The sequence below is a fragment of the Monodelphis domestica genome, chromosome 1 (assembly GCF_027887165.1).
Source record: "Monodelphis domestica isolate mMonDom1 chromosome 1, mMonDom1.pri, whole genome shotgun sequence".
NCBI lineage: Eukaryota > Metazoa > Chordata > Mammalia > Didelphimorphia > Didelphidae > Monodelphis > Monodelphis domestica.
The window spans coordinates 722,812,525-722,836,797 of NC_077227.1; the positions used below are offsets into that span (position 1 = coordinate 722,812,525).

Below are 24,273 nucleotides of genomic sequence, written 5' to 3' on the forward strand. Positions count from 1 at the left end.
TCCCCCCTCCCTTTTCCTTTCTTTGTCCCCACTTTCCCCAAATCTACTTAATGCCCCAATCTTTCCCTATGCATGTTTCTTCTAACTACTATTATGATGCTACAATTTATGAGAGTTACACAAAACATTTTCCCCACATATTAATATATATAATTTGATGTAAATGTAGTCCTTATAGAAGAGAGTTTGACTTAAAGAAAAAGATAAGATTTATCTCCTTTTCCCATTCTTTCATATTTACCTTTTCATGTTTCTCTTGCTTTCTGTGCTTGGATATCAAATTTTCCACTAAGTTCTGGTCTTTTCTTAGCAAATGCTTGGAAATCTTCTATTTTGTTGAGTGCCCATACTTTCCCCTGGAAATATATAGTCAGTTTTGCTGGGTAGTTGATTCTTGGTTGGAGACCCAGCTCTCTTGCCTTTCTAAATATCGTGTTCCATGCTTTGTGGTCTCTTAGTGTGTTAGCCGCTAAGTCCTGTGTGATCCTTATGGGAGCCCCCTTATATCTGAAGCTCCTCTTCTTGGCTTCTTGTAGAATTTTCTCCTTTTCTTGGAAGCTCTTGAATTTGGCAATTACATTCCTAGGGGTTGTCTTTTGGGGATTTAGTATAGAAGGTGATCTATGAATCCTTCCTATTTCTATTTTGCCCCCTTGCTCCAGAACGTGGGGGCAATTTTCTTTTATAATCTCCTGTAGAATAATATCGAGTTTATTGTTTATCTCTGGTTTTTCTGGGAGGTTTTCTCTTCTCCCTCTGTTTTCCAGGTCAGTGACCTTCTCAGTGAGATATTTTATGTTTTCTTCCAATTCATTAATTTTTTGGGTTTGCTTTATTGATTCTTGCTGTTTTATTATCTCACTTTCCTCGAGTTGCTTGATTCTGGTCATTAGGGACTGGTTTTGCTTTTCAGCTTTGTCTGCCCTTCTATTGGATGCTTCGAGCTCTTTTTCCAATTGAGCAGTCTTATCTGTCAGACTGCTGATCTCTTTCTCCCATTTTTCTTTCTAGGTTTCTATCTTTTGGATAAGTTCCAGTTTGAGATCTTCCAGTGCTTGTTGATAGTTTCCATTTTGGAAGGCATGTTCTGATTTTTTTTGAGTTTCCTCCTCATTCTCCTCTTTTCCTTGGGTACTTCCAGCATAAAAGTTTTCAATAGTCACTTTTTTCCCTTTCTTCCTGGAGGCTTGATTTTGGGCCATGTGAGCCATCCCTTTGGTGGTTTTATTCCCCTTTCCTTTTTGGTCTGGGGTCTGGGTTATATGAGTGGTTTTTCTGTGAATTTAGGTTGCTTCAGACTAGTTCTTCCCAGCCTCTGAGGTTTCTTAGAGAGCTGGGTCCCTGATCACAGCCACACTGCCCAGGTGTTCAGCTCCGCCCAGATAATCAGCGCGTGGTCCGCCCCTGGTGTTTAGCTCCGTGGAGATGTTCAGTGCAGCCGCCCCAAGTACAGCTCCACTGACCCCCGTGCTCAGCTCCGGGTTCTCCAGTGAAACCTCCCTGAGATGTTTTTTCCTGGCAGTCCCCATATCTCAAGGACCCTGGAGTGCCCCCCCCGCCCCAGACAGAGACGTTCCCCACTCACTCACTGTCCAGGTGAGTGCTCAGGTAGCTCACTCTGGTTTGGTGGGGGAGGTGGAGTGGGGGAAGGGCGGCTCAGTTCACTTTTCTGTGCAAGCTTTTCCTCCTTCTTATTATAGTGTGGACATGTTCAAGCACCACGTACCTTCACCTCTGTGGGATACTGGGGAGTCCTGTTCCGCCAAAGGTGATTTTTATGCTCATTTGATGTAGTCTGTTTAGTTCAGTGCCGGGGAGAGGAAGCGTGTGGTGTCTAGATTGCAGCCATGATTACCCGGAAGTCCCCCCCAATTTTTGGTCACTACAAAGAGTGCAGCTATGAATATTCTTGTACAAGTCTTTTTCCTTGTTATCTCTTTGGGGTACAAGCCCAGCAGTGTATGGCTGGATCAAAGGGCAGACAGTCTTTTATCGCCTTTTGGGCATTGTTCGAAATTGCCCTCCAGAATGGTTGGATCAATTCACAACTCCACCAGCAATGAATTAATGTCCCTACTTTGCCACATCCCCTCCAGCATTTATTACTTTCCTTTGCTGTCATGTTAGCCAATCTGCTAGGTATGGGGTGATACCTCAGAGTTGTTTTGATTTGCATCTCTCTGATTATCAGAGATGTAGAGCACTTTTTCATGTGCTTATTAATAGTTTTGATTTCTTAGGTGGAAAACTGCCTGTTCATGTCCCTTGCCCATTTACCAATTGGAGAATAGCTTGATTTTTTGTACAATTGATTTAGCTCCTTATAAATTTGAGTAATTAAACCTTTGTCAGAAGTTTTTGATATGAAGATTGTTTCCCAATTTGTTGCTTCCCTTCTCATTTTGCTTATATTGGTTTTGTTTGTACAAAACCTTTTTAATTTGATGTAATCAAAATTGTTTATTTTACATTTTGTGACTCTGTCTATGTCTTGCTTGGTTTTAAAGTCTTTTCCTTCCCACAGGTCTGACATGTATAGTATTCTGAGTTCACCTAATTTACTTATAGTTTCCTTCTTTCTGTTTAAATCATTCACCCATTCTGAGTTTATCTTGGTGTAGGGTGTGAGGTGTTGATCCAAACCTAATCTTTCCCACACTGTCTTTCAGTTTCCCCAGCAGTTTTTGTCAAACAGTGGGTTTTTGTCCCAAAAGCTGGGATCTTTGGGTTTGTCATAGACTGTCTTGCTGAGGTCATTTACGCCAAGTCTATTCCACTGATCCTCCTTTCTGTCTCTTAGCCAGTACCAAATTGTTTTGATGACCACTGCTTTATAATATAGTTTGAGATCTGGGACTGCAAGGCTTTTCAGGTTTGTATTATATACCCCACTTATCTTTAAGTATGTGGATGTCAATGACCCATGTGTGAGATAGTGAGTGACCAATCAGAGTCAACTGAGTGTTCCCTTAGGGCAGACCTAAGAAAAGCTAAAAGCTGTAATTGGTCCACATAATATGGAAGGAAGGCACAGGAAGTGATGAAAGGGAGGGGCTTTAAAATTGGCAAAAACTTCCTGTGACCAGTGCTTTTGCCTTGGAACTTGACCTGGAGGAGCACCTGGTGGGGACCTCAGATGGCTCTTTGATTTTCTCTTAGAACTTCCAGGTGGCTGAGTGAAAAAGGCTGACTCCCTTTCCTGGCTTTTCTGGAGGTACAAGTCTCTGGAGGAGCCCCTTGTCTTGGAGGAGGCCTTGTGGCTAAAACTCTTGTTTAATTTCCCTTGTGACCCCTTTGCTGGGGCCTCTGAAGCCCTGCCTGGTTCAGACCAGGCTGGAGTAATTACCTCCTCTCTCTGACCTTCTTACTTTCACTCTTTCAAGGTCAGCATCCATCCTAGTCCCAGCAGCCTCCTATGAGACCTAGAAGCCTCCCTCTGAGGCAGCCCAGACAAGCTGCCCCAGCTGTGGGGGAAGGAGGATCCCCTTGGACAATGGGGGCTCCCTCAGCAGCTGCCTGAGCAGGTTTTTGTTCAGAGATGGAGCACTGTGAGAGGAGATCTAAAGGACTGCTGACAGTAATAGTCCCCGATGTCCTCTGGTTCCACAGCACTGATGGTAAGAGAGAAATCTGTCCCAGAGCCACTGCCACTGAACCGGGCAGGGACCCCAGAGTGCAGGTTGGAAGCCCCATAAATGAGGAGCCTGGGAGACTGGCCTGGGGGATGTTGGTACCAGTTCATGTAATTACTAATGCTCTGACTGGCCCTGCAGGACAGGGTGACCGTCTCTCCCAGAGACACAGCCAGGGACGATGGAGACTGGGTCACCCCAATGGCCCCTCTGGCATCTGCAAGCAGAAGGACATAGAAAAAGTTACAAACATTCATGTTTCCAAAGTACCAGGACGAATCACTGATATAATGTGATGAGATAAATCCTCAGGTGCCAACCCAGACTGCCTCCTGACCCAAGAGGGCAGAGATGGCCCCTCCATCCCTCACAATCACCCACAATCCAATTCTCCCCAGAGGGACAGGAGACAAGCAGGGCTTCCCATGACTCCTCCAACACTTTCCCAGGCCAGTCTCTGATCTTCTTTCCTCACCTGGGATGCAGAGAAGCAGGAGGCAGAACAGCTGAGCCTGAGACCCCATCATCTCCCTGTGCCTGAGCTCTGGCTCCTCAGCAGCTCCCTCCCAGCTGCCCCTTTATAGCTGCCCTCCTGAGCTGGCTCATTTCCTCAGCAGGAGCCATGCAAACCAGGAGGATGTGGGCTCAATCTTCTAGACCAAGGAGAGGAGTGGGAGGAGTTTTCTGCTCAAAGAGCAGGTTTCACTGAGGCTACCCTCTTTGGAGATCAGATCTTTGATCTTCCTTATCAACAGAAGCTTTCTTCTGCAATGCAGAGATGGAATATCCAAGATAGTTAAAGCCTTCCTTTTCCTTATGAGCCTGGCAACCCTCTAGAATGGAACCTCTGAACCAAGAAGATCTCAACGTGGCATTCAGTCACTCATTTATCCAAAGTTTTTTTTTGATCCTTTCTGTAGAGTTCATCCAGCATTTGCCCCTCTACCTCCAGCCCACCATACATGCTTCTCTTTCCCCTCCACAATGTTCGTATTGGCAGTGCTGTAATTGTCCAGTCATTGGAGAAGGGGGTGGAGTTTTTGACTTCACTGCAGCTTATGGATATTCTCAAGGGGGAGATATTGGATCATATTGAAGTTTGTCTCTGTTTCTCCTCTTTCTCCTTTGAAAGGAAAGTATAAGAAGCTGAGCTTTGGGTGCCTTTGGTGACTCCACTTACTCCTCTGAGTCTTGTGTAATGGAGGCATTCCTGACTCCACAGAGACCCAGATACACTCAGGAAAATGTCTCATTGATCCAGATGATTTAGTCTGTCCAAGCGATGTGGGAACTCAGTAACTGAAGCCCACTTTCTGTGTGAGAGTCAATCCCAAGTTCCATTGCTAACATTCAGGCTCCCAAGAGTCAGCATCTGAGACAGGAATGGAAGCAGAATTGACACCTCAGACTGGAGGCAGCTGATGGGTTAGGGAAAAGAGCGTTGGGTCAGGTACCAAGAGGACCTGAAATCAATTCTTATCTCAGAAACTAGCTGTATGTCCCTGGGCATGTCACTTAACCCCAATTGCCCACCCCTTCCTATTCTTTGCCTCCCAATCTAAACTGGTATCAATTTTAAGACAGAAGGTAAGGATTTTGTAAAAAAAATTGATTCATTTATTCATCAAAAGGGAACTTTAAAGCACCATGTTTTGGGTGAACTTGTATACTCTGAGGAAAACGGATTTTTCTCCTTGTTGATTCTATGCAGACAATTTGGGAACTTTAAGGTATGAAATCTGGTCCAAAGAGGGAATCCCCACAATCCTTTCCAAAGGGTCACAAATAAGTCACAATCCAGAATGTGATATATGGTAAAGGAAAATCTCCCCACATGGGCTGTAATGTTGTCCATTAGTCAAGAGTCCTCCCCACAGAGGCTCCTCCAGATGCTCAGAGGTTTGGGGTACCGACCTTTGTTGTTTGTCTTCTCTATCTTCTAAATTAGCATTCTTAAAAGTGTTTTTAATAGCTTCAGATCACAGCTCTGGATAGAGCATTTTTAGGCTTTTCCAAAGACCATATCCATTGGCCCTCTTATCACAAAGTAGCATTTCCATTGACCTTCCTCCCACCTTTTGTTGTTTATTTTTAGAACCCTTATTTTCCATGTTAGAATCAATACTCTGTATTGGTTCCAAGGCAGAAGAGTGGTAAGGGCTAGGCAATGGGGGTGGAGAAATTTGCCCAGGGTCACACAGCTAGGAATTGTCTGAAGTGAAATTTGAACCCAGGACCTCCTTTCTCTAGGCCTGACTGTTCATACACTGAGCCTTCCAGCAGACCCTGGCTTTTCCCCTTTGGAAAGGAAAATGCTTCCTCAAGAATGTCAGCACATTGGACCACTCTCTATGTTAGCCTATACCAAGGCAATAGTTTGTTCAGGAAAACAGTTTTCTGGTCTGTTCACTTTAACTTATTAATGGAGGACTCTATATTTACTCATCTGCTCACTGTTTCAGTTTGATCTCATTCATTTCTGTTCTACCTTTCCCAGTTCAGAATCTCCTTAGCAGAGAAAAGAGGAGCAAGAGAAGTGATGGCTGGTTCTGCCTTCTTTCTGTTGGCTGTACCTTGATGCAGTCCATTGGGAAGTAGATTCTCCTTTGTCTGATATTCTGTTTCCCCAGGATGGATAAAATAAATAAATGGTGACCAGCCCTTCCTTCTTCTTTCCCTTGACCCAGTGTGAGCTTTGGTTCCTTGAACTAACTAGAGCATCAGGGTACCATTTTGTATTAATCTTTGCTACCTCTCCTGCTTCTGTATGTATATAATGGGCTTGTTTGGGGTGCAGTTCAAGAATGGGGCAGTAGAACACAAAAGGGTTAAAAGAACACCACTTAGTGCCTACAGGCTTCTAACAGTTTTTATTCCATCAAGCTCCTCCTCTAACAGGCTTCAGGCTTCTGCTTTTTAGGACAACCTACTTAAAGTTGAGTATGAAGATATGCCCATTTTATTTTATTTTTTTCCTTGTGAATAAGTTTATTTAGTCAATTTGGAACATTATTCCTTGGTTACAATAATCTCATTATTTCTTTCCTTCCCCTCCACCCACTCTTCCCGCAGCCCACAGGCAATTTAGTTGGTTATTACATGTGTCCTTGATCAGAACCCATTTCCCTATTGTTGTTTACACTAGGATGTTCATTTAGAGTCTACATCCCCAACAATATGTCTTCAACCCATGTATTCTAGCAGTTGTTTTTCTTTGGCGTTTTTATTCCCACAGTGTTTCCTCTGGATGTGGATACTGGTTTTTCTTGTAGGTTCCTCCAAGTTGTTCAGGGTCATTGTATTGACACTAATGGAGAAGTCTATTACATTCAATTGTACCACAGTGTATCAGTTTCTGTGTATAATGTTTTTCTGGTTCTGCTCCTTTCGCTCTGCATCAATTCCTGGAGGTTTTTCCAGTCCCCATGGAATTCCTCCACTTTATTATTCCTTTGAACACAATAGCATTCCATCACCAACATATACCACAATTTATTCAGCCATTCCCCAATTGAAGGGCATCCCCTCATTTTCCAATTTTTTGCCACCACAAGGAGCGCAACTATGAATGTTTTTGTACATGTCTTTTTCCTTATTATCTCTTTGGGGTACAAACCCAGCAGTGCTATGGCTGGATCAAAGGGCAGAAAGTCTTTTATCGGCCTTTGGGCATTGTTCCAAATTGCCCTCCAGAATGGTTGGGTCAATTCACAACTCTACCAGCAATACATTAATGTCCCTATTTTGCCACATCTCCTCCAACATTCATTACTTTCCTTTGCTGTCATGTTAGCCAATCTGCTAGGTGTGAGGTGATACATCAGAGTTGTTTTGATTAGCATTTCTATGATTATAAGAGATTTAGAGCACGTTTTCATGTGCTTATTATTAGTTTTGATTTCTTCATCTGAAACTTGCCTATTCATGTCCCTTGCCCATTTACCAATTGGAGAATGGCTTGATTTTTTGTACAACTTGTTTAGCTCTTTATAATTTGAGTAATTAGACCTTTGTCAGACGTTTTTGTAATGAAGATTGTTTCCCAATTTGTTGCTTCCCTTCTAATTTTGGATGCATTCGTTTTGTTTGTACAAAACCTTTTTAATTTGATGTAATCAAAATTATTGATTTTACATTTTGGGATTTTGTTCTAGCTCTTGCTTTTTGTCTTTCCTTTCCCAAAGATCTGACAAGTATACTATTCTGTGTTTGCCTAATTTGCTTATAGTATCCTTCTTTATATCCAGGTCATTCACCCATTCTGAGTTTATCTTGGTGTAGGGTATGAGGTGTTGATCCAGACCTAATCTCTCCCATACTGTCTTCCAATTTTCCCAGCAGTTTTTATCAAAAAGTGGGTTTTGGTCCCCAAACCTGGGATCTTTGGGTTTATCATAGACTGTCCTGCTGAAGTCATTTACCCCAAGTCTATTCCACTGATCCTCTTTTTTGTCTCTTAGCTAGTACCAAATTGTTTTGATAACCACTGCTTTATAGTATAGTTTGAGATCTGGGACTGCAAGGCCCCCTTCCTTTGTACTTTTTTTTTCATTATTTCTCTGGATGTCCTTGATCTTTTGTTCTTCCAAATGAACTTTGTTATGTTTTTTTTTTCTAATTCTGTAAAGAAGTTTTTTGGTAGTTCAATGCATATGGTACTAAATAAGTAAATTAATATAGGTAGGATTGTCATTTTTATTACGTTAGCTCATTCTATCCATGAGCAATCAATGTTTTTCCAATTGTTTAGATCTAGTTTTAATTGTGTGGAGAGTGTTTTGTAGTTGTGTTCATAGAGTTCTTGTGTTTATCTCGGCAGATAGATTCCTAAGTATTTTATATTTTCTAGGGTGATTTTAAATGGAATTTCTCTTTCAAATTCTTGCTGCTGTGATGGATTGGAGATATATAGAAATGCTGATGACTTATGAGGGTTTATTTTGTATCCTGCAACTTTGCTAAAGTTGTTGATTATTTTGACTAGCTTTTTGGTTGATTCTCTAGGATTCTTTAAGTAGACCATCATATCATCCACAAAGAGTGATATCTTGGTCTCCTCATTGCCAATTTTAGTAGGAGTTGTGGAGGAGAGAAATTACAAGGCATACGGCAAGACAAGAAGCTGGAGATTGATTAGCTGTCAATCAAAGGAAAATTTCATATGGAATGTGACCGGGAGATATTTGAAGGCAAACACCAATGGTGACTGTTTTTCTTGGACTTGGCTCAAGGCATTTTTGGCTGATGGTGGTGACTATTGAAGGAAGAAGCTGGGTTTGTCTCTGGGACTTGGGATCTTAACCGAAAACCTACCATTTAGATTAAGTTTCTTTTGTAAGTAGCTAACCTATACTTGTGACATTTCAATTGTAGACCAATCAGAAGCTCAGTAGTCTAAAGTCCTAGCTGACATAGCCTCTAAATCCACTATCTCCACCATTTTGAAATGTAAATGGAGAAGAAATGCAGTTTTTTAAAATTTGATTTCAATTTCAATTCAATTTCAATTCCAATTCCATTTCAAATTCCTTTGAACTATACAGCCTGATTGTTGAAACACATGCACAGGCGAAGCACCAAATACCACTAAAAGCAAAGCATAGCAGCTGTGGTTCCTTTTTTCTGAAAGGACAAAACCTTCTATGCATCAATAACATTCCAATTTCAGTCCTTTTCATAGTTTGAAACAAGCTGCTTGTGTGTCACAGAACCCAGCAAGGTCTCAAATATTTATCTCTGATGAATGCCGGCTTATCTTATTAACTTTGCTGCATGGAAACTTTATTTATATTTGTGTCAGTATGACAGTGTTAAAAACGATCCTATCCTACCTTAAAGTCTATTAAAGTTAGCCCCATCCTACTTATTACAATGTTTTTTTGGTGCTCTTTGAGTGTACTCAGAGTATCATAGCCTGCCTCTTCACTGTAGCAATGTGTGTGTGTGTGTGTGTGTGTGTGTGTGTGTGTGTGTGTGTGAGATGAGAATGTTAAAAAAACCCTTCAGCAGGAGTGTTTTCAAGTCAGGAATTCTGCTTTCAACAATACATCTATCCCACACAGAAGTCAATAATGGAATCTTTTTTTTCCAATAACCAATGAAATTGATTCATGATCAGAAGACCTGTTTCCGCTCCTCAGCAGGTGTTTATTTTCTTAACTGGGTGCTACTGTGAGAAGAAGGGAGGGGGAGCAGGGGAAGTAGGGACAGGGAGCCTTCAAGTTTTCTTTCTCTGAATTCTCACCTAACTGGTTAACTAACAATTTCTTTTAGGGAGCTGGTATGATGAACTTTCCAAAATGTAGTGAAAAAATGATTCACACAGAAACGTTCCCAGGAAGAACTCACAAGTTAGCATGAAAAGAAACAGTTGAGAGATTCTCCCATAAAATTCATCCTTAGCATCTTAGCTAGGAATCTTTCTTTTCTGATTTTTTCACATTAGCATCAAAGCCATTAATCCAATGATCATTATCCAGAAATCACTGCGTGACTCATTTAGCTTAACTAACTCCAACACATAAACTTGTATCTTTTCATAGGGATTGTTTCCATCTATCCTACTTACCTGTTGTTCATTTCATATTTCCTTCTACCCCTATTTACCATTTTCTTCAAAATCCTGTTAACTCTTTAACTTTGGTTGCAGTATATCTTGTTATCAGATCTAAATTTATTCAAGCTGTCAACTAACATGTTGGGGCTCTTAAGCTACATCTCTAATGTTCATGTAACGTTGTTGGCAACTTTTGCCTGTTTAAATGTCTCTCTAAAACCTCTAAAGCATATGGTTCAAGTATATATTCATCTTTAAGTTTTGTCCTATAAATTATCAACTTTGTGGTCCTATTTATTTATTTGTGTTGCTGTATTAGTCCCTAAATATCAATGTCAAAGAATCGTAAGCACCTTGTTCTCCCTCCTGTGTGTGAAGAAGGGCTTAGTTACTTTTGTAAAAGCTCTAAGGCTGCAGGAGTTTTTATCTCAATGCTTGACTTTATTCCCAGAAAAAGTATATTGCCTGGGAAATGAGGAAAAAATAACTCTTTCTTTCCATTCCTTTTTAGCACTTTAAGTTACTATACTTATACAATTTGCATGTTTTAAAAACCTTTCCACAGCTTTTAAATTGACTTTGATTGACGTCCCTTAGCAATCTTCCATTATGTTCCAATTTTCCTTTCAAATATCTGCTCAAAGCAGAATAAAACCTCCAGTCTTGCCTCTATATAAACCTCAAGATATTTCACCATAACTGAATAAATATTTCTTTCATAGTCTGAATTAGCATTCTTTATACCTTTTTCCACTTACTATTTCTCTCACCTCATCTGGCTTCTCCTCTTTTACTCTCCCTATAAATAGAGGCGAGGTCACTACTTCTTTAATTACCAATATTTAATAACCTAATACTGAGTCCTAATAGATTTCTGGACTGGTCTAATTTCCTTTGCCAATTGCATCAAACACATACACAATTTGCATAAAAAATCAATTTTCTTTACGGTACAAATTCATACATATTTAGTGTTCTCCCATTATTACATTCTAACAAATTATATTTGAATACACGGTAAGCTCTAAACCATGCATTCCTTCTTATTCAGAGCACATATTTTATAATCAATTTATATTTCCCAATCAAGTTATTTATTATTTAAATTTAAATTTAAATTTTTTTTATTTTTTTTATTTATTATATTATATATTATTATTATTAAAATTTAAATTTAAATTTAAAAACATTATTTAAAATCTTCCATCTTTTGCAATATACCAAATACTTAACAGCTGTGTTAATTCACTTCTCCAGATCACCCCATTTAGACTCCTAATGTCCCAGTGCCATCATGTAATCACTTGTTGCTATTTTCACTAGTGCATGCATTAAAAATTAAAACATCTCATTTTCAGTTCCAGAATGTAAACCGAGAGAAACTTCTCCACAATACACTCCGACTTTTTCCTGACTGAATTTTGTACTCAGAGATCTTATGCTTACTAAGTAGCCGGCAGAGATTTTTGCCTCTGTAAAATAAAAGTTCCTTCTCTAGCTATTAATTACATTCAGACAATTCTCAAATTCACTGCAATTATTCCACATTATCAGTCCTAGCAATTCTCTAGTTACAGGTTGTGTGCAGAATCAAGTTTAGCTAATGTTTTCCATTTAACTGATACACAATTAATGCCATGAAATTACACGGCATCATCACACATAGTCAGGCTCATTAGCAATTTTCTAAAGTTACTTATGTCAATCTTTAAGGTTAAATCCAAGTGAAGAGTCAAATTATGGGATGAAATCTCCCTTTGGGTGTTGCAAACTTTTTCTCTTTTTTCTTCTCTCAGAGAGCCCTTCTGAGACAAGGAAAAAGAAAAATTATGAAATATATATTTTACTTTTGGCCTCTATAAGTATAGAAGTCAGTATTTTGTGATCCCTCAATTAAGAAATCAGAGAGACAGACAAAAAATACATAAGACACACATGAAACATATACTCGGGATCCTGCTAACTAAGTGCATTCATTCTTTATGTTATGTTAAAAAAAATTCTTCTTGCACCGTCTCAGTCTGAAAACTTCAATGAAAACATCCATTTCATGTTTTCCTCAGTCCTGTTCCTTTAAATGCTGTTGCCAGAAGGGAAGCAGATTGTTCTGCCGGGACTCCCTGGCTTCATTCCTTGCTGCTGGATTCATTAGGAAATGAAAGGGTAGGAAGTCCAGATTTCTAAAGCCTGTCATAAAATTTAACTTGTTTGAGAAAATTCTTTCCTTTACTTGGACTGTGAATTGTGATTTTAGATTCACGCTGGTGGCTCGACAGGATGGAATCCTCTAACTGGACCTTTTCCTCAGCCATGCTGGGTGTTTATCTCTGTGCCAATCCTTGCATCTGCAGCCTTTTGTTTTCTGTTCCTCTTCAGGCTGCAGAGCCCCCCGAATGGAGGCTTGTGCCTTTTTCACCAGCCCACGGCAAACCCAGAAAGTAGCCTGCTTTTTCCTGCAACCCACTAGACTCTTTTATTCATTAAAATGGCAATCGAGGCCCCTGAAATTTGAATGTGCAGAGCCATAGCTGTACTCTTCCCCCCCTTCCCCCTTGTACCCATGTGGAAAGGAAACTAAAACAAGTTCTGCTACTGTGTTGGAACAAGCAACAGTGGGAATATTAGAGAGGGAAGTCATTGACAAGACTGACAGTTGGTGGGGGAAGGGGTAACTGGGAGTGGCAGTTGGTCTTGTGATGAGCACTTCCTTTCTGGTATTGGGAAGTGGGAGGAGCTTTTGGGCTTTCCAGTCTTTGGATAGAAGTGCCTCGACTTTCTTCAGCCCGAAGAGACAGGCCCAACCAGCTCTGAAGGTCTTGCCATCTCCTGCTAAGATTTTGAAATTAAGAAAACTAGCATAGTTATAATGTAGACAGGAATAAGAGAAACTCTCCACCAACCTATGAGGCCTGGCCTCAGTTCCAACACTGAGAAAGACTCAAGCCTTATCTAGGGAAATCCCTCTTCCCTCTTCCCTGATACCTCTCCAATATGAACTGGTTACTAAAATTTATCTTATTTGAATATCACAGTCAGATAAGAGAACTATCTTTTCAGGGGGCAAAGAGGGAGCTGAACCTCAGGACAGTTATTCAACTACAAAAGGTCTTTGTTGGACCCCTGCTGGGCAACCAAAGTCTGGGGAAAGACTTGTCCCTCAGGAGGGTCCATGTTTACCTGCTCTGGGGCATCTTCAGCATCAATCCATAGAGAAGACATCCCCGCAGGCTATCATAAGTGGCCCATTTCTGGGACACTCCATTTTGTCAAAAAATAGCCTCTCGGAAGGGGGCATCTCTCTCCTTTTGTCTCACCAGCAGCCATATTCCCTCTCTCCCTTCAACTCCTCCATTCCCTTCTACAAACCTTCCATATCCCCTGTTCTTCATATCCACCCATCTTTCCCTATAAACATTACACCACTCTTTCTCTTTCATCTGATCCTTTACATCTCCTCCTGCTCTCTCTCTCTCTCTCTCTCTCTCTCTCTCTCTCTCTCTCTCTCTCTCTCTCTCTCTCTCTCTCTCTCTCTCTCTCTCTCTCTCTTTCTCTCTCTCTCTCTCTCTTTCTCTCTCTCTCTCTTTCCCCCTTTACCTCCTTGCTACCCCTGTCACTCCTCCATAATATTTTCTTATTGAGATCATTCTGGAAATCACCAACCTCAACCCAGACTGAGGGATGAAGATGGGACCATGAGAGACCCAATGGCACACCTCCCTGTTTGAGCAGGAAGCAGTTTTGATGAGCTTGAACTTCACCCACAATCCCTCCCATCCCATGGACTCATGGATCCTCTCCAAAATTCCACCCTCCCCCCCCATCTCACATGCCCCATTTTTTCTTTTTATATAAACCAAAGGATGGGAATGATAGACCCTGGTACAAAATCACACCCCGTACTCCCCGCCCCTTGCCTCTAGCACCTGCCCAAACCTGGAACAGAAATTATCACAATAGTAAAATCTAGCAAAACTCCAGAATTTTGTTCATATTGCATGGCTGACTCTCATCCTGGGAACCAGTAGCCCCTCCCCCCTCCGCATCCCCCAAGCCAACCCCATTGGGGTCATCAAATGAACTGGACCCAAGTAACTCAACTTTGACTAATAGAGGAGAGATTGCCTCCTTCACCCAGTGCGAGACCCCTGGCCATCCACCAATTTCAGGCTCTCCCTCACTCTCCCTTCTCTCCCCATCCCCACTCCACTGCCATTTCTATGGCCATCCACCTCCCATCCCCCTTTGCTCCTTCTGTTTTTCCAGTAAAGCTCCACTACATTATCTCACTCTGTGTCTCATCTGTCTTGGGTTGGGCTCTCCATCAGCCAGCTCTGACTGAACTGTGACTTGTTCTGCCAGGTAGCAATTCCAGAAAGGTAGCTGGTGAGTGGAACCTACAGGGGGCAAACTTTATACTGAAGCAAGAGCAGATTCCCTGACAAGAAGAACTGTGTAAAAATGTTACTGATGGCCCAGGACTAGATGTAGTAGCAGAAGTAGTAGTAGTAGTAGTAGTAGTAGTAGTAGTAGTAGTAGTAGTAGTAGTAGTAGTAGTAGTAGTGGTAGTGGTAGTAGTGGTAGTAGTAGTGGTAGTAGTAGTGGTGGTGGTGGTGGTGGTGGTAGTAGTAGTAGTAGTGGTAGTAGTAGTAGTAGCAGAAGTAGTAGTAGTAGTAGTAGTAGTAGTAGTAGTAGTAGTAGTAGTAGTAGTAGTAGTGGTATTGGTAGTAGTAGTAGTAGTGGTAGTTGTAGTAGTAGTGGTAGTAGTAGTGGTGGTGGTGGTAGTAGTGGTAGTGGTAGTAGTAGTAGTAGTAGTGGTAGTAGTAGTAATAGTAGTAGTAGTAGTAGTAATAGTAGTAGTAGTAGTAGAAGAAGTAGAGTAGTAGTGGTGGTGGTGGTGGTAGTAGTAGTAGTAGTGGTAGTAGTAGTAGTAGTAGTGGTAGTAGTAGTAGTAGTAGTAGTAGTAGTAGTGGTAGTAGTAGTAGTAGTAGTGGTAGTAGTAGTAATAGTAGTAGTACTAGTAGAAGAAGTAGTAGTAGTAGTGGTGGTGGTGGTGGTAGTAGTAGTAGTAGTGGTAGTAGTAGTAGTAGTAGTAGTAGAAGAAGTAGTAGTAGTGGTGGTGGTGGTGGTAGTAGTAGTAGTAGTGGTAGTAGTAGTGGTAGTAGTAGTAATAGTAGTAGTAGTAGTAGTAGTAGTAGTAGTAGTAGTAGTAGTAGTGGTGGTGGTGGTGGTAGTGGTAGTAGTAGTAGTAGTAGTGGTAGTAGTAGTAATAGTAGTAGTAGTAGTAGAAGAAGTAGTAGTAGTGGTGGTGGTGGTGGTAGTAGTAGTAGTAGTGGTAGTAGTAGTAGTAGTAGTAGTAGTAGAAGAAGTAGTAGTAGTGGTGGTGGTGGTGGTAGTAGTAGTAGTAGTGGTAGTAGTAGTAGTAGTAGTAGTAATAGTAGTAGTGGTAGTAGTAGTGGTAGTAGTAGTAGTAATAGTAGTAGTAGTAGTAGAAGAAGTAGTAGTAGTGGTGATGGTGGTGGTAGTAGTAGTAGTAGTGGTAGTAGTAGTAGTAGTGGTAGTAGTAGTAGTAGTAGTAGTAATAATACAGATAGCTCTCATTTCTATAATCTTTACTAAGGGTCAGGCTGGCTGCTAAGTACTTTCTACCTCAGATCTCTCTTGATCCTCCCAACTACTCTAGGAGGAAGGTGCTGCTATGACGCAACTTTGTGAGATGAGAGAATTAAGATAAAGGCTAGGTGAGTTTTCCAGCATATATGAGCCAGGAAGTGTCTGAGTCTCGTTGGGAACTCATGTCTTCACGCCTGGCTCTAACCACTGCATCACCTACCTACCTGGGTATCTCCGCCTGCACTTCAGGTTATCATGCTTAGGCTTTAGCAGTCCTTGTTGAGGGCTTGGAAAGGGGAGTCTTGGTCAGCTGTGAGTGAGCCAAACCCACTTTTGGGGTGACATCCAATGAGTGAGGAGGCGCCACTCCATGATTGTTGGATGGGAAGAGACCAGGCTCAGCACCCATCCCAGGCCCAGCAGCCTTCTGTGAGACCCAGAAGCCTCCCTCTGAGGCAGCCCAGACAAGCTGTCCCAGCTGTGGGGGAAGGAAGAGCCCCTGGGACAGTGGGGGCTCCCTCAGCAGCTGCCTGGGCAGGTTTTTGTTCAGAGCTGAACCACTGTGAGAGGATAACTATTCCTCTGCAGGCAGTAATAGTCTGCGACGTCCTCTGGTTCCACACCACTGATGGTAAGAGAGAAATCTGTCCCAGAGCCACTGCCACTGAACCGGGCAGGGACCCCAGGCTGCAGGCTGGAAGCCAAGTAAATGAGGGGTCTGGGAGACTGGCCTGGGGGATGTTGGTACCAGTCTAAGGCATTACCAATGCTCTGACTGGCCCTGCAGGACAGGGTGACCCTCTCTCCTAGAGACACAGCCAGGGAGGATGGATTCTGGGTCACCCCAACGGCCCCTCTGGAACCTGCAAGCAGAAGGACAAAGAAAAAGTTACGAACATTCATGTCTTCAAAGTACCAGGACTAATCACTGATATAATGTGGTGAGGGAGATCCTCAGATGCCAACCCAGACTGCCTCCTGACCCATGAGGGCACAGATGGCCCCTCCGACCCTCACAATCACCCACAACCCAATTCTCCCCAGAGGGACAGGAGACAAGCAGGGCTTCATAGGACTCCTCCAACACTTTCCCAAGGCAGTCTCAGATCTTCCTTCCTCACCTGGGACCCAGAGAAGCAGGAGGCAGAACAGCTGAGCCTGAGACCCCATCATCTCCCTGTGCCTGAGCTCTGGCTCCTCAGCAGCTCCCTCCCAGCTGCCCCTTTATAGCTGCCCTCCTCAGCTGGCCTCATTTCCTCACCAAGAGTCATGCAAATCAAGGGTGTTGGAGGAAGCCAGTTTGGAGCTTGAGGGCAGGAGTGGGAGCAGAGAGTGATGTCTGCTAAGGTTAGGTTCCACTGATGCTCCCTTCTTTGGAGACCAGAATTTTGATCTAAGTAAGAGACAGCAGCCTCCTTCTGGAACCCTGAGATGGAATGAATACCCCAGGATAGTCAGAACCTTCCCTTTCTTCATGAGCCTGGCAACCCCTCTAGAATAGACTCTCAGAACCAAGAAGATGTCAGCCTGGCATTCAGTCACTCATTTATCCAATGGCTTCTTTGGTCCCTTCTGGACTCCTAGTTGATACCAAGATAAATTCAAAATAGATATATGATTAAAACATAAAGAGTGATATTATCAGCCAATTAGGTGAACAAGGAATGCTATACTTGTCAGATCTATGGGGAAGGAAAGAATTTAAGATCAAGCAATAGACAGCAAACATAGAAGATGTAAAATGAATAATTTTGATCATATTAAATTAAAAAGGGGTTTTTACAAACAAAAACAACATGACCAAAATTAGAAGGGATGAAATAAACTGGGGAAAAATTTGAAAAAAAAAAATTCTCTGACAAAGGTCTAATTACTCAAATAACAAAGGAAGAAAAAAAAACAAACCCCAGCTCTAACTTGTCTTTTAATCCCAGAAATGTACAGTGTCAGAGACTTTTTTTGCCTTTTGACTTGCCAGACTCCAGTAGGAGTATTAGCCCTTGTGGCAGTGCCCTGCTCTGATGCCTATATTTAGGGTCAGTGGTGGATGGTTCTAGCTTTTTCCAGCTGTTGTCACCCAATTACTGAGCCCCATCCTGGGTCCCTGTCCCTATCTTTCCCACTCTCAGCAGCCATATAGATCTCTGCTCCCAGCAAAGGAACGTCATGGTGTCTACAAACATCTAATCCACCATCCCTGACCCCTGTCTTGCTGGAATCCTCTGGTTGTTCTCAGCCTCCAGCTAGTGATGTCTTTCTCCTTTCCCACACAGCCCCATCTCTAGCCACTGACCCATCTGGGATGCAGACACACCAACATCACCTCTTCTTTACTAGGGCATAATAATGGGGTGTCTCTATTTCCATGAAACTCTCCTTTTCTGGGCACATCTGCCATGCAAGAGGCCTCTCAGGTGCTCTTGGAACCTTTCTCACTTGCACTTTCATCTCCCCTCAGCTCACTAAGCTGGTCCTGGCATTCCCACTGGTGTTTTTTCTCCCTGCTGTCTAGGAAGTGTCTCTTTGCTCCACTTCATGTGTGTTTTCAAAGAAAAGTCATGCCTAAGTCCATGGGATTGTGCCTAATTTCATCATTTTTACCACTGAAGGGCATGAGAGAGGACTGATGAAGAGAAGCTCTAATAGCCAAAGTGGAGCTCTGGTATGGTCAGGACCCCAAACCTCTGAGCCTGTGGAGGGCCCTCTGGTGGGAGGGCTGCTGACTGATGGGCAACATTATTGCCCAAGTGTGGAAACTTCCCTTTACCATATATCACATTCTGGATTGTGAACCTTTTGCCCCTGGGTGCTTTGGAAAGGGTCATGTGGCTTCTCTTTGGATTGGAATTCATACCCTGAAGTTCCCAAATCATCTACATAGGATCAACCAGCAAGAAAAATGAGTTTTCCTTAGAGTACAGAGGTCTAATGAAAACTTAACTTAAAAAAGTAATTTTTTTTTTAGAAAAATTTTCCTTGTTTCCATGATACATTATCTTTTCTTCACTTCTTCCCTCCTCCCTTCCAGAGATGACAAGCAATTCCACTGGGTTTTACATGTATCCTTATTCAAAACTGATTTCCATATTATTAATATTTGCAATAGTGATCATTTAGAGACAAACCCCCAAGACTATCCCCATCAAATCATTTGAACAATCATATTTTTCTTCTGTGTTTCTGTGCCTACAGTTCTTTCTCTGGATGTGGAGAGCTTTCTTTCTCATCAGTTCCTTGGGATTGTCCTGGATCATTGAGTTGCTGCTAGTAGAAAAGACTGTTACATTTGATCATCTCACAGCATTCCAGTCTCTGCATGACTGGTTCTGCTGATTTCATGCTCCATCAGTTCATGAAGGTCTTTCCAGTTTTTATAGAAATCAAGCAGTTCATCATTCCTTATAGCACAATAGTATTCCATCACCCCAATATACCACAATTTGTTCAGCCATTCCCCAATCAAGGAATGACACCTCATTTTTCAATTTTTTGCCACCACAAAAAGCACAGCTATAGATATTTTGTACAAACAGAGCCTTTCTAATTTTTTTTTATCTCTTTGGGTTACAACAGTGGTATTACAGGATCAAAGGGCATACAGTCTATTAAAACCCTTTGTGCATAATTCCAAATTGCCTTCCAGTATGATTGAATCAATTCACAATTCCAGTAGCAATGCAATAGTATCAGAATTTTGCTACAATCCCTCCATCATTTTTTTTACTTTACTTTCTTAAAGGCAATCTGTTAGATGTGAGGTGGTACCTCAGAGTTGTTTTGATTTGCATTTCTCTAACCAGGAGAGATTTAGAACAGTTTTATGTGATTATTGATACTTTTGATTTCTTCATCTGAAAACTGCCTTTTCATGTCCCTTGAACATTGGTCAACTGGGAAATGGCTTGATTTTCTGAAAATTTAACTTAGTGTCTTATATATTTGGTAAATTAAACTTTTGTCAGAGTGTTTTGTTATAAAACTTTCCCTCCTGTTTGTTGCTTTCCTTCTAATTCTGGTTGCATTGGTTTTGTGTAGAAAACCTTTTTAATTTAACATAATCAAAATAATTCATTTTCAATTTTGTAATGTTCTCTGTCTCTTGTGTGGTCTTAAATTCCTTCCTTTCTCATAGATCTGACTGGCATGCTATTCCTTGTTCACCTGATTTACTTACGATTTCACTCTTTATATTTAAGTCATTTACCTATTTTGAATTTATCTTGGTATAGGGTGTGAGATGTTGATCTAAACCTATTTTTTCTCATACTGTTTTCCAATTTTCCAAGCAGTTCATTTTTTCAAATTGTGGGTTCTTGTCTCATAGGGTGGGATCTTTGGGTTTGTGGAACACTAGTTTGCTGAGGTCACTTATTCCTAGTCTATTCTATAGATCCACCTTTCTATCTCTTAGCCAGTACCATATTGTTTCGATGATGACTGTTTTGTTGTATAGTTTAAGATTTAGTAGTACTAAGTCCCCATTCTCCACATTTTTTTCACTATATCTCTTGATATTATTGATCTTTTGTTCTTGAAGATGAACTTTGCTATAGTTTTTTCTAATTCTATAAAAATTTTCTTGGTAGTTTGATAGGTATGATATTGAATAAGTAAATTAATTCAGATAGGACTGCCATTTTTATTATATTAGCTCATCCTATCCATGAGCAATTATTGTTTTTGCAATTACTTAGAACTAGTTTTAATTGTGTGAAAAGTGTTTTGTATTTGGGTTCATATAATTCTTTTGTTTGCCTTAGAAAATAGATTCCTAAATATTTTATATTGACTAGAGTGATTTTAAATGAAGTTTCTTTTTCTAACTTTTGCTGCTGAGTTGTGTTGGAAGTATATCAAATTGCTGAAGATTTATGTGGGTTTATTTTGTATGCTACAATTTTGCTGACATCCCTTTGTTTACGGAAACAGAAGTTCTCTATTAATTTGAAAACTTGCTTTTCAGAGAGCCTCATTTATGTGGTGATAGAATCATGACCATTTGAACCTTTAAATAACATTGTTCTTCCAAATCCCCTGCTGCCTTATTCTGACATTCCCATTTTGTTCTCTGTCCCTTGTCATTTAGGTAGTGTCTGTGTGTGTGGCGTGAGGGCAGTATCTTTTTGTTTTCAAGAAGAGAATTCAATTACCGATGAATTGTAAAGCATAATACATTCCTTCTTTTAATTTTTGTTTTTAACTTGTGTTTCTCTAATCAAGACTATTTTAGGTCATTTACTCTTTTCATTTAATTATTGATGACTGATTTCTTCATCTGAAAGTTGTTTCTTCAAATGCTTTGACCATTTGTCAAAGGGGGAATGACTTGTATTGTTATAAATTTGACTTAGTTCTTAATAAACTTGAGAAATGAAACCCTTATAAGAGTCATTTTTTTGATAAAATTATTTAGCCATTGTTGTTTCCCTTCTAATTTTTGTTACATTAGTCTCATTTGTACAGAAATATTTAAATTTATCATGATAAAAATTATTCGTTTTACATCTTATAATGTTCTCTCTATTATTTGATCAGAAATTCTTCCCTTTCCCATAGATCTGAAAGGTAAACTATTCTATGTTCCCCTAATACTTATGGCATCATCTTTTATGTCTAAATCATATACCCATTTTGAACTTACCTTGGTATAGGGTGTGAGATATTGGTCTATACCTAATTTCTGCCATAGTGTTTTTCAGTTTTCATAGTAGTTTGTGTCAAACAGTAAGTTCTCATACACTGGGTTGCTAAAGGCCATTTGCTTCTCATTTATTCTATTGATCAAAGATTCTATATCTTAGAGAGTATCAGACTGCTTTGACATTGACTACTTTTCTGCTGGTATTTATGGAAATGCTTTTTTGGGGGGGCAACTAAGCGACTCAGTGGATTGGAGAGCCAAGCCTAGAGAGGAGGTGCTGTATTCAAATCTAGACTCAAAAGGCTTTAGATACTTCCTAGCTGTATGACCCTGAGGAAGTCACTTAACATCTTTGCCTAGCCCTTTGTGTATTTCCCCTTTGGAAACAATATAGTATAATGATTCTAAGGCAGAAGGTAAGAATTTAAAGAAAAAAAAAGAAAAATTCTTCCTTATATTTAGGTTTAGATAATATAGAAAGTTTAGTTCTGTGTATTTGGAGACAGAAGATCTCTATCACTTTGATAACTTGCTTTGCAAAGAGGGACATTCAGGTGCTGGTGGAGTCATGAACACTTGAACCTTTAAATCATATTTCTATTCAAACTCTTTGTGTATTTATCCTGAAATTTACATTTACTTCCCCCCCCCTATTATTTAGGCAGTGTCTTGTGTGTGCTTGAGTGGTGTGAGAAGGGATCATTCTTTATAAAATAATGTATGACAACCTAGAAATCCTATAATATAAAAATCCCTTTTCTGTTTTTTTTTCTGTGCTTGTTTTAATCTTTAATGTACATTTCCAAATGTACTGTGTTTTCTGTTTCCACTAATTGGAAATTGGCTTGATTTTTTGTACAATTGCTGTAGGTCTTTGTAAAGTTGAGTAATTAAACCTTTGATTTTTTCCCAATTTGTTGTTTCCCTTCTGATTTTAGTTATATTGATTTTGTTTGTACAAAATTATTTATTTTACATTTTGCGACTCTTTCTGTCTTGCTTGGTTTTAAAGTCTTTTCCTTCCCAAAGGTCTGACATGTATACTATTCTGTGTTTACCTAATTTACTTATGGTTTCCTTCTTTATGTTCAAGTCATTCATCCATTTTGAATTTATCTTGGTGTAGGGTGTGAGGAGTTGATCCAGTTCTAATCTCTCCCACACTGTCTTCCAATTTTCCCAGCAGATTTTTATCGAATAGTGGATTTTTGTCCCAAAAGCTGGGATCTTTGGGTTTATCGTATACTGTCTTGCTGAGGTCACTTGCCCCAAGTCTATTCCACTGATCCTCCTTTCTGTCTCTTAGCCAGTACCAAATTGTTTTTGATGACTGCTGCTTTGTAATATAGTTTGAGATCTGGGACTGCAAGGCCCCCTTCCTTTGTATTTTTTTTTTCATTATTTCCCTGGATATCCTTTATCCTTTGTTATTCCAAATGAACTTTGTTATGATTTTTTCTAAATCAGTAAAGAAATTTTTTGGCAGTTCAATGTATATGGCACTAAATAGATAAATAAGTTTGGGTAGGATGTTCATTTTTATTTTATTGGCTCTTCCTATCCATGAGCAGTTAATGTTTTTCCAATTGCTCAAGTCTAGTTTTAGTTGTGTGGAGAGTGTTTATAGTTGTGTTCATATAGTTCCTGTGTTTGTCTCGGGAGATAGATTCCTAGGTATGTTATTTTATCTAAGGTGATTTTGAATGGGACTTCTCTTTCTAGTTCTTGCTGCTGAGCTGTGTTGGAGATATATAGAAATGGTGATGACTTATGCGGGTTTATTTTGTATCCTGCAACTTTGCTAAAGTTGTTGATTATTTCAATTAGCTTTTTGGTTGAATCTCTAGGATTCTTTAAGTAGATCAACATGTCATCTGCAAAGAACAATAACTTGGTGTCCTCCTTGTCTATTTTGATGCCTTCAATTTCTTTTTCTTCTCTAATTGCTACTGATAGTGTTTCTAGTACAATGTCAAATAGTAGAGGTGATAATGGGTATCCTTGTTTCACTCCAGATCTTATTGGGAATGCTTCTAGTTTATCCCCATTGCAGATGATATTAGCTGATGGTTTTAGATATATACTGTTTATTATTTTTAGGAAAGACCCTTCTGTTCCTATACTTTCTAGTGTTTTTAATAGGAATGGATGTTGTATTTAACAAAGGCTTTTTCTGCGTCTATTGAGATAGTCATGTGATTTTTGTTGGTTTGCTTGTTGATATGGTCAATTATGTGGATGGTTTTCCTAATATTGAACCAGCCTTGCATCCCTGGTATAAATTCTACTTGATCATGGTGGATGACCCTTCTGATCACTTGCTGGAGTCTTTTTGCTAGTATCCTATTTAAGATTTTTGCATCTATATTCATTAGGGAGATTGGTCTATAGTTTTCTTTCTCTGTTTTTGACCTGCCTGGTTTTGGAATCAGTACTATGTTTGTGTCATAAAAGGACTTTGGTAGAACACCCTCTTTGCTTATTATGTCAAATAGTTTGTATAGTATTGGGATTAACTGTTCTTTGAATGTTTGATAGAATTCACTTGTGAATCCTTCAGGCCCTGGGCATTTTTCTTAGGGAGTTCTTTGATGGCCTGTTGGATTTCATTTTCTGATATGGGATTATTTAAGAATTCTATTTCTTCTTCTGTTAGTCTAGGCAGTTTGTATTTTTGTATATATTCATCCATATCGCCTAGATTGGTGTATTTATTGCCATATAGTTGGGCAAAGTAATTTTTAATGATTGGCTTGATTTCCTCTTCATCGGAGGTGATGTCCCCCTTTTCATTTTTGATGCTGTTAATTTGCTTTTCTTCTTTCCCTTTTTAA

The 24,273-nt window shown here is 40.2% G+C and overlaps 1 pseudogene and 1 gene segment (V, D, J or C); both read right to left on the bottom strand.

The window, feature by feature from the left end:
* Positions 1–3,505: 3,505 nt before the first annotated feature.
* On the bottom strand, positions 3,506–4,156 carry LOC130457456 (immunoglobulin kappa variable 1-39-like; annotated as a pseudogene).
* A 7,960-nt stretch (positions 4,157–12,116) lies between these two features.
* On the bottom strand, positions 12,117–16,993 carry LOC130456492 (immunoglobulin kappa variable 1D-13-like). The segment is given in 3 exon segments: positions 12,117–13,014; positions 16,023–16,661; positions 16,920–16,993. Coding segments are annotated over 2 exon segments (369 nt in total).
* Positions 16,994–24,273: the final 7,280 nt, after the last annotated feature.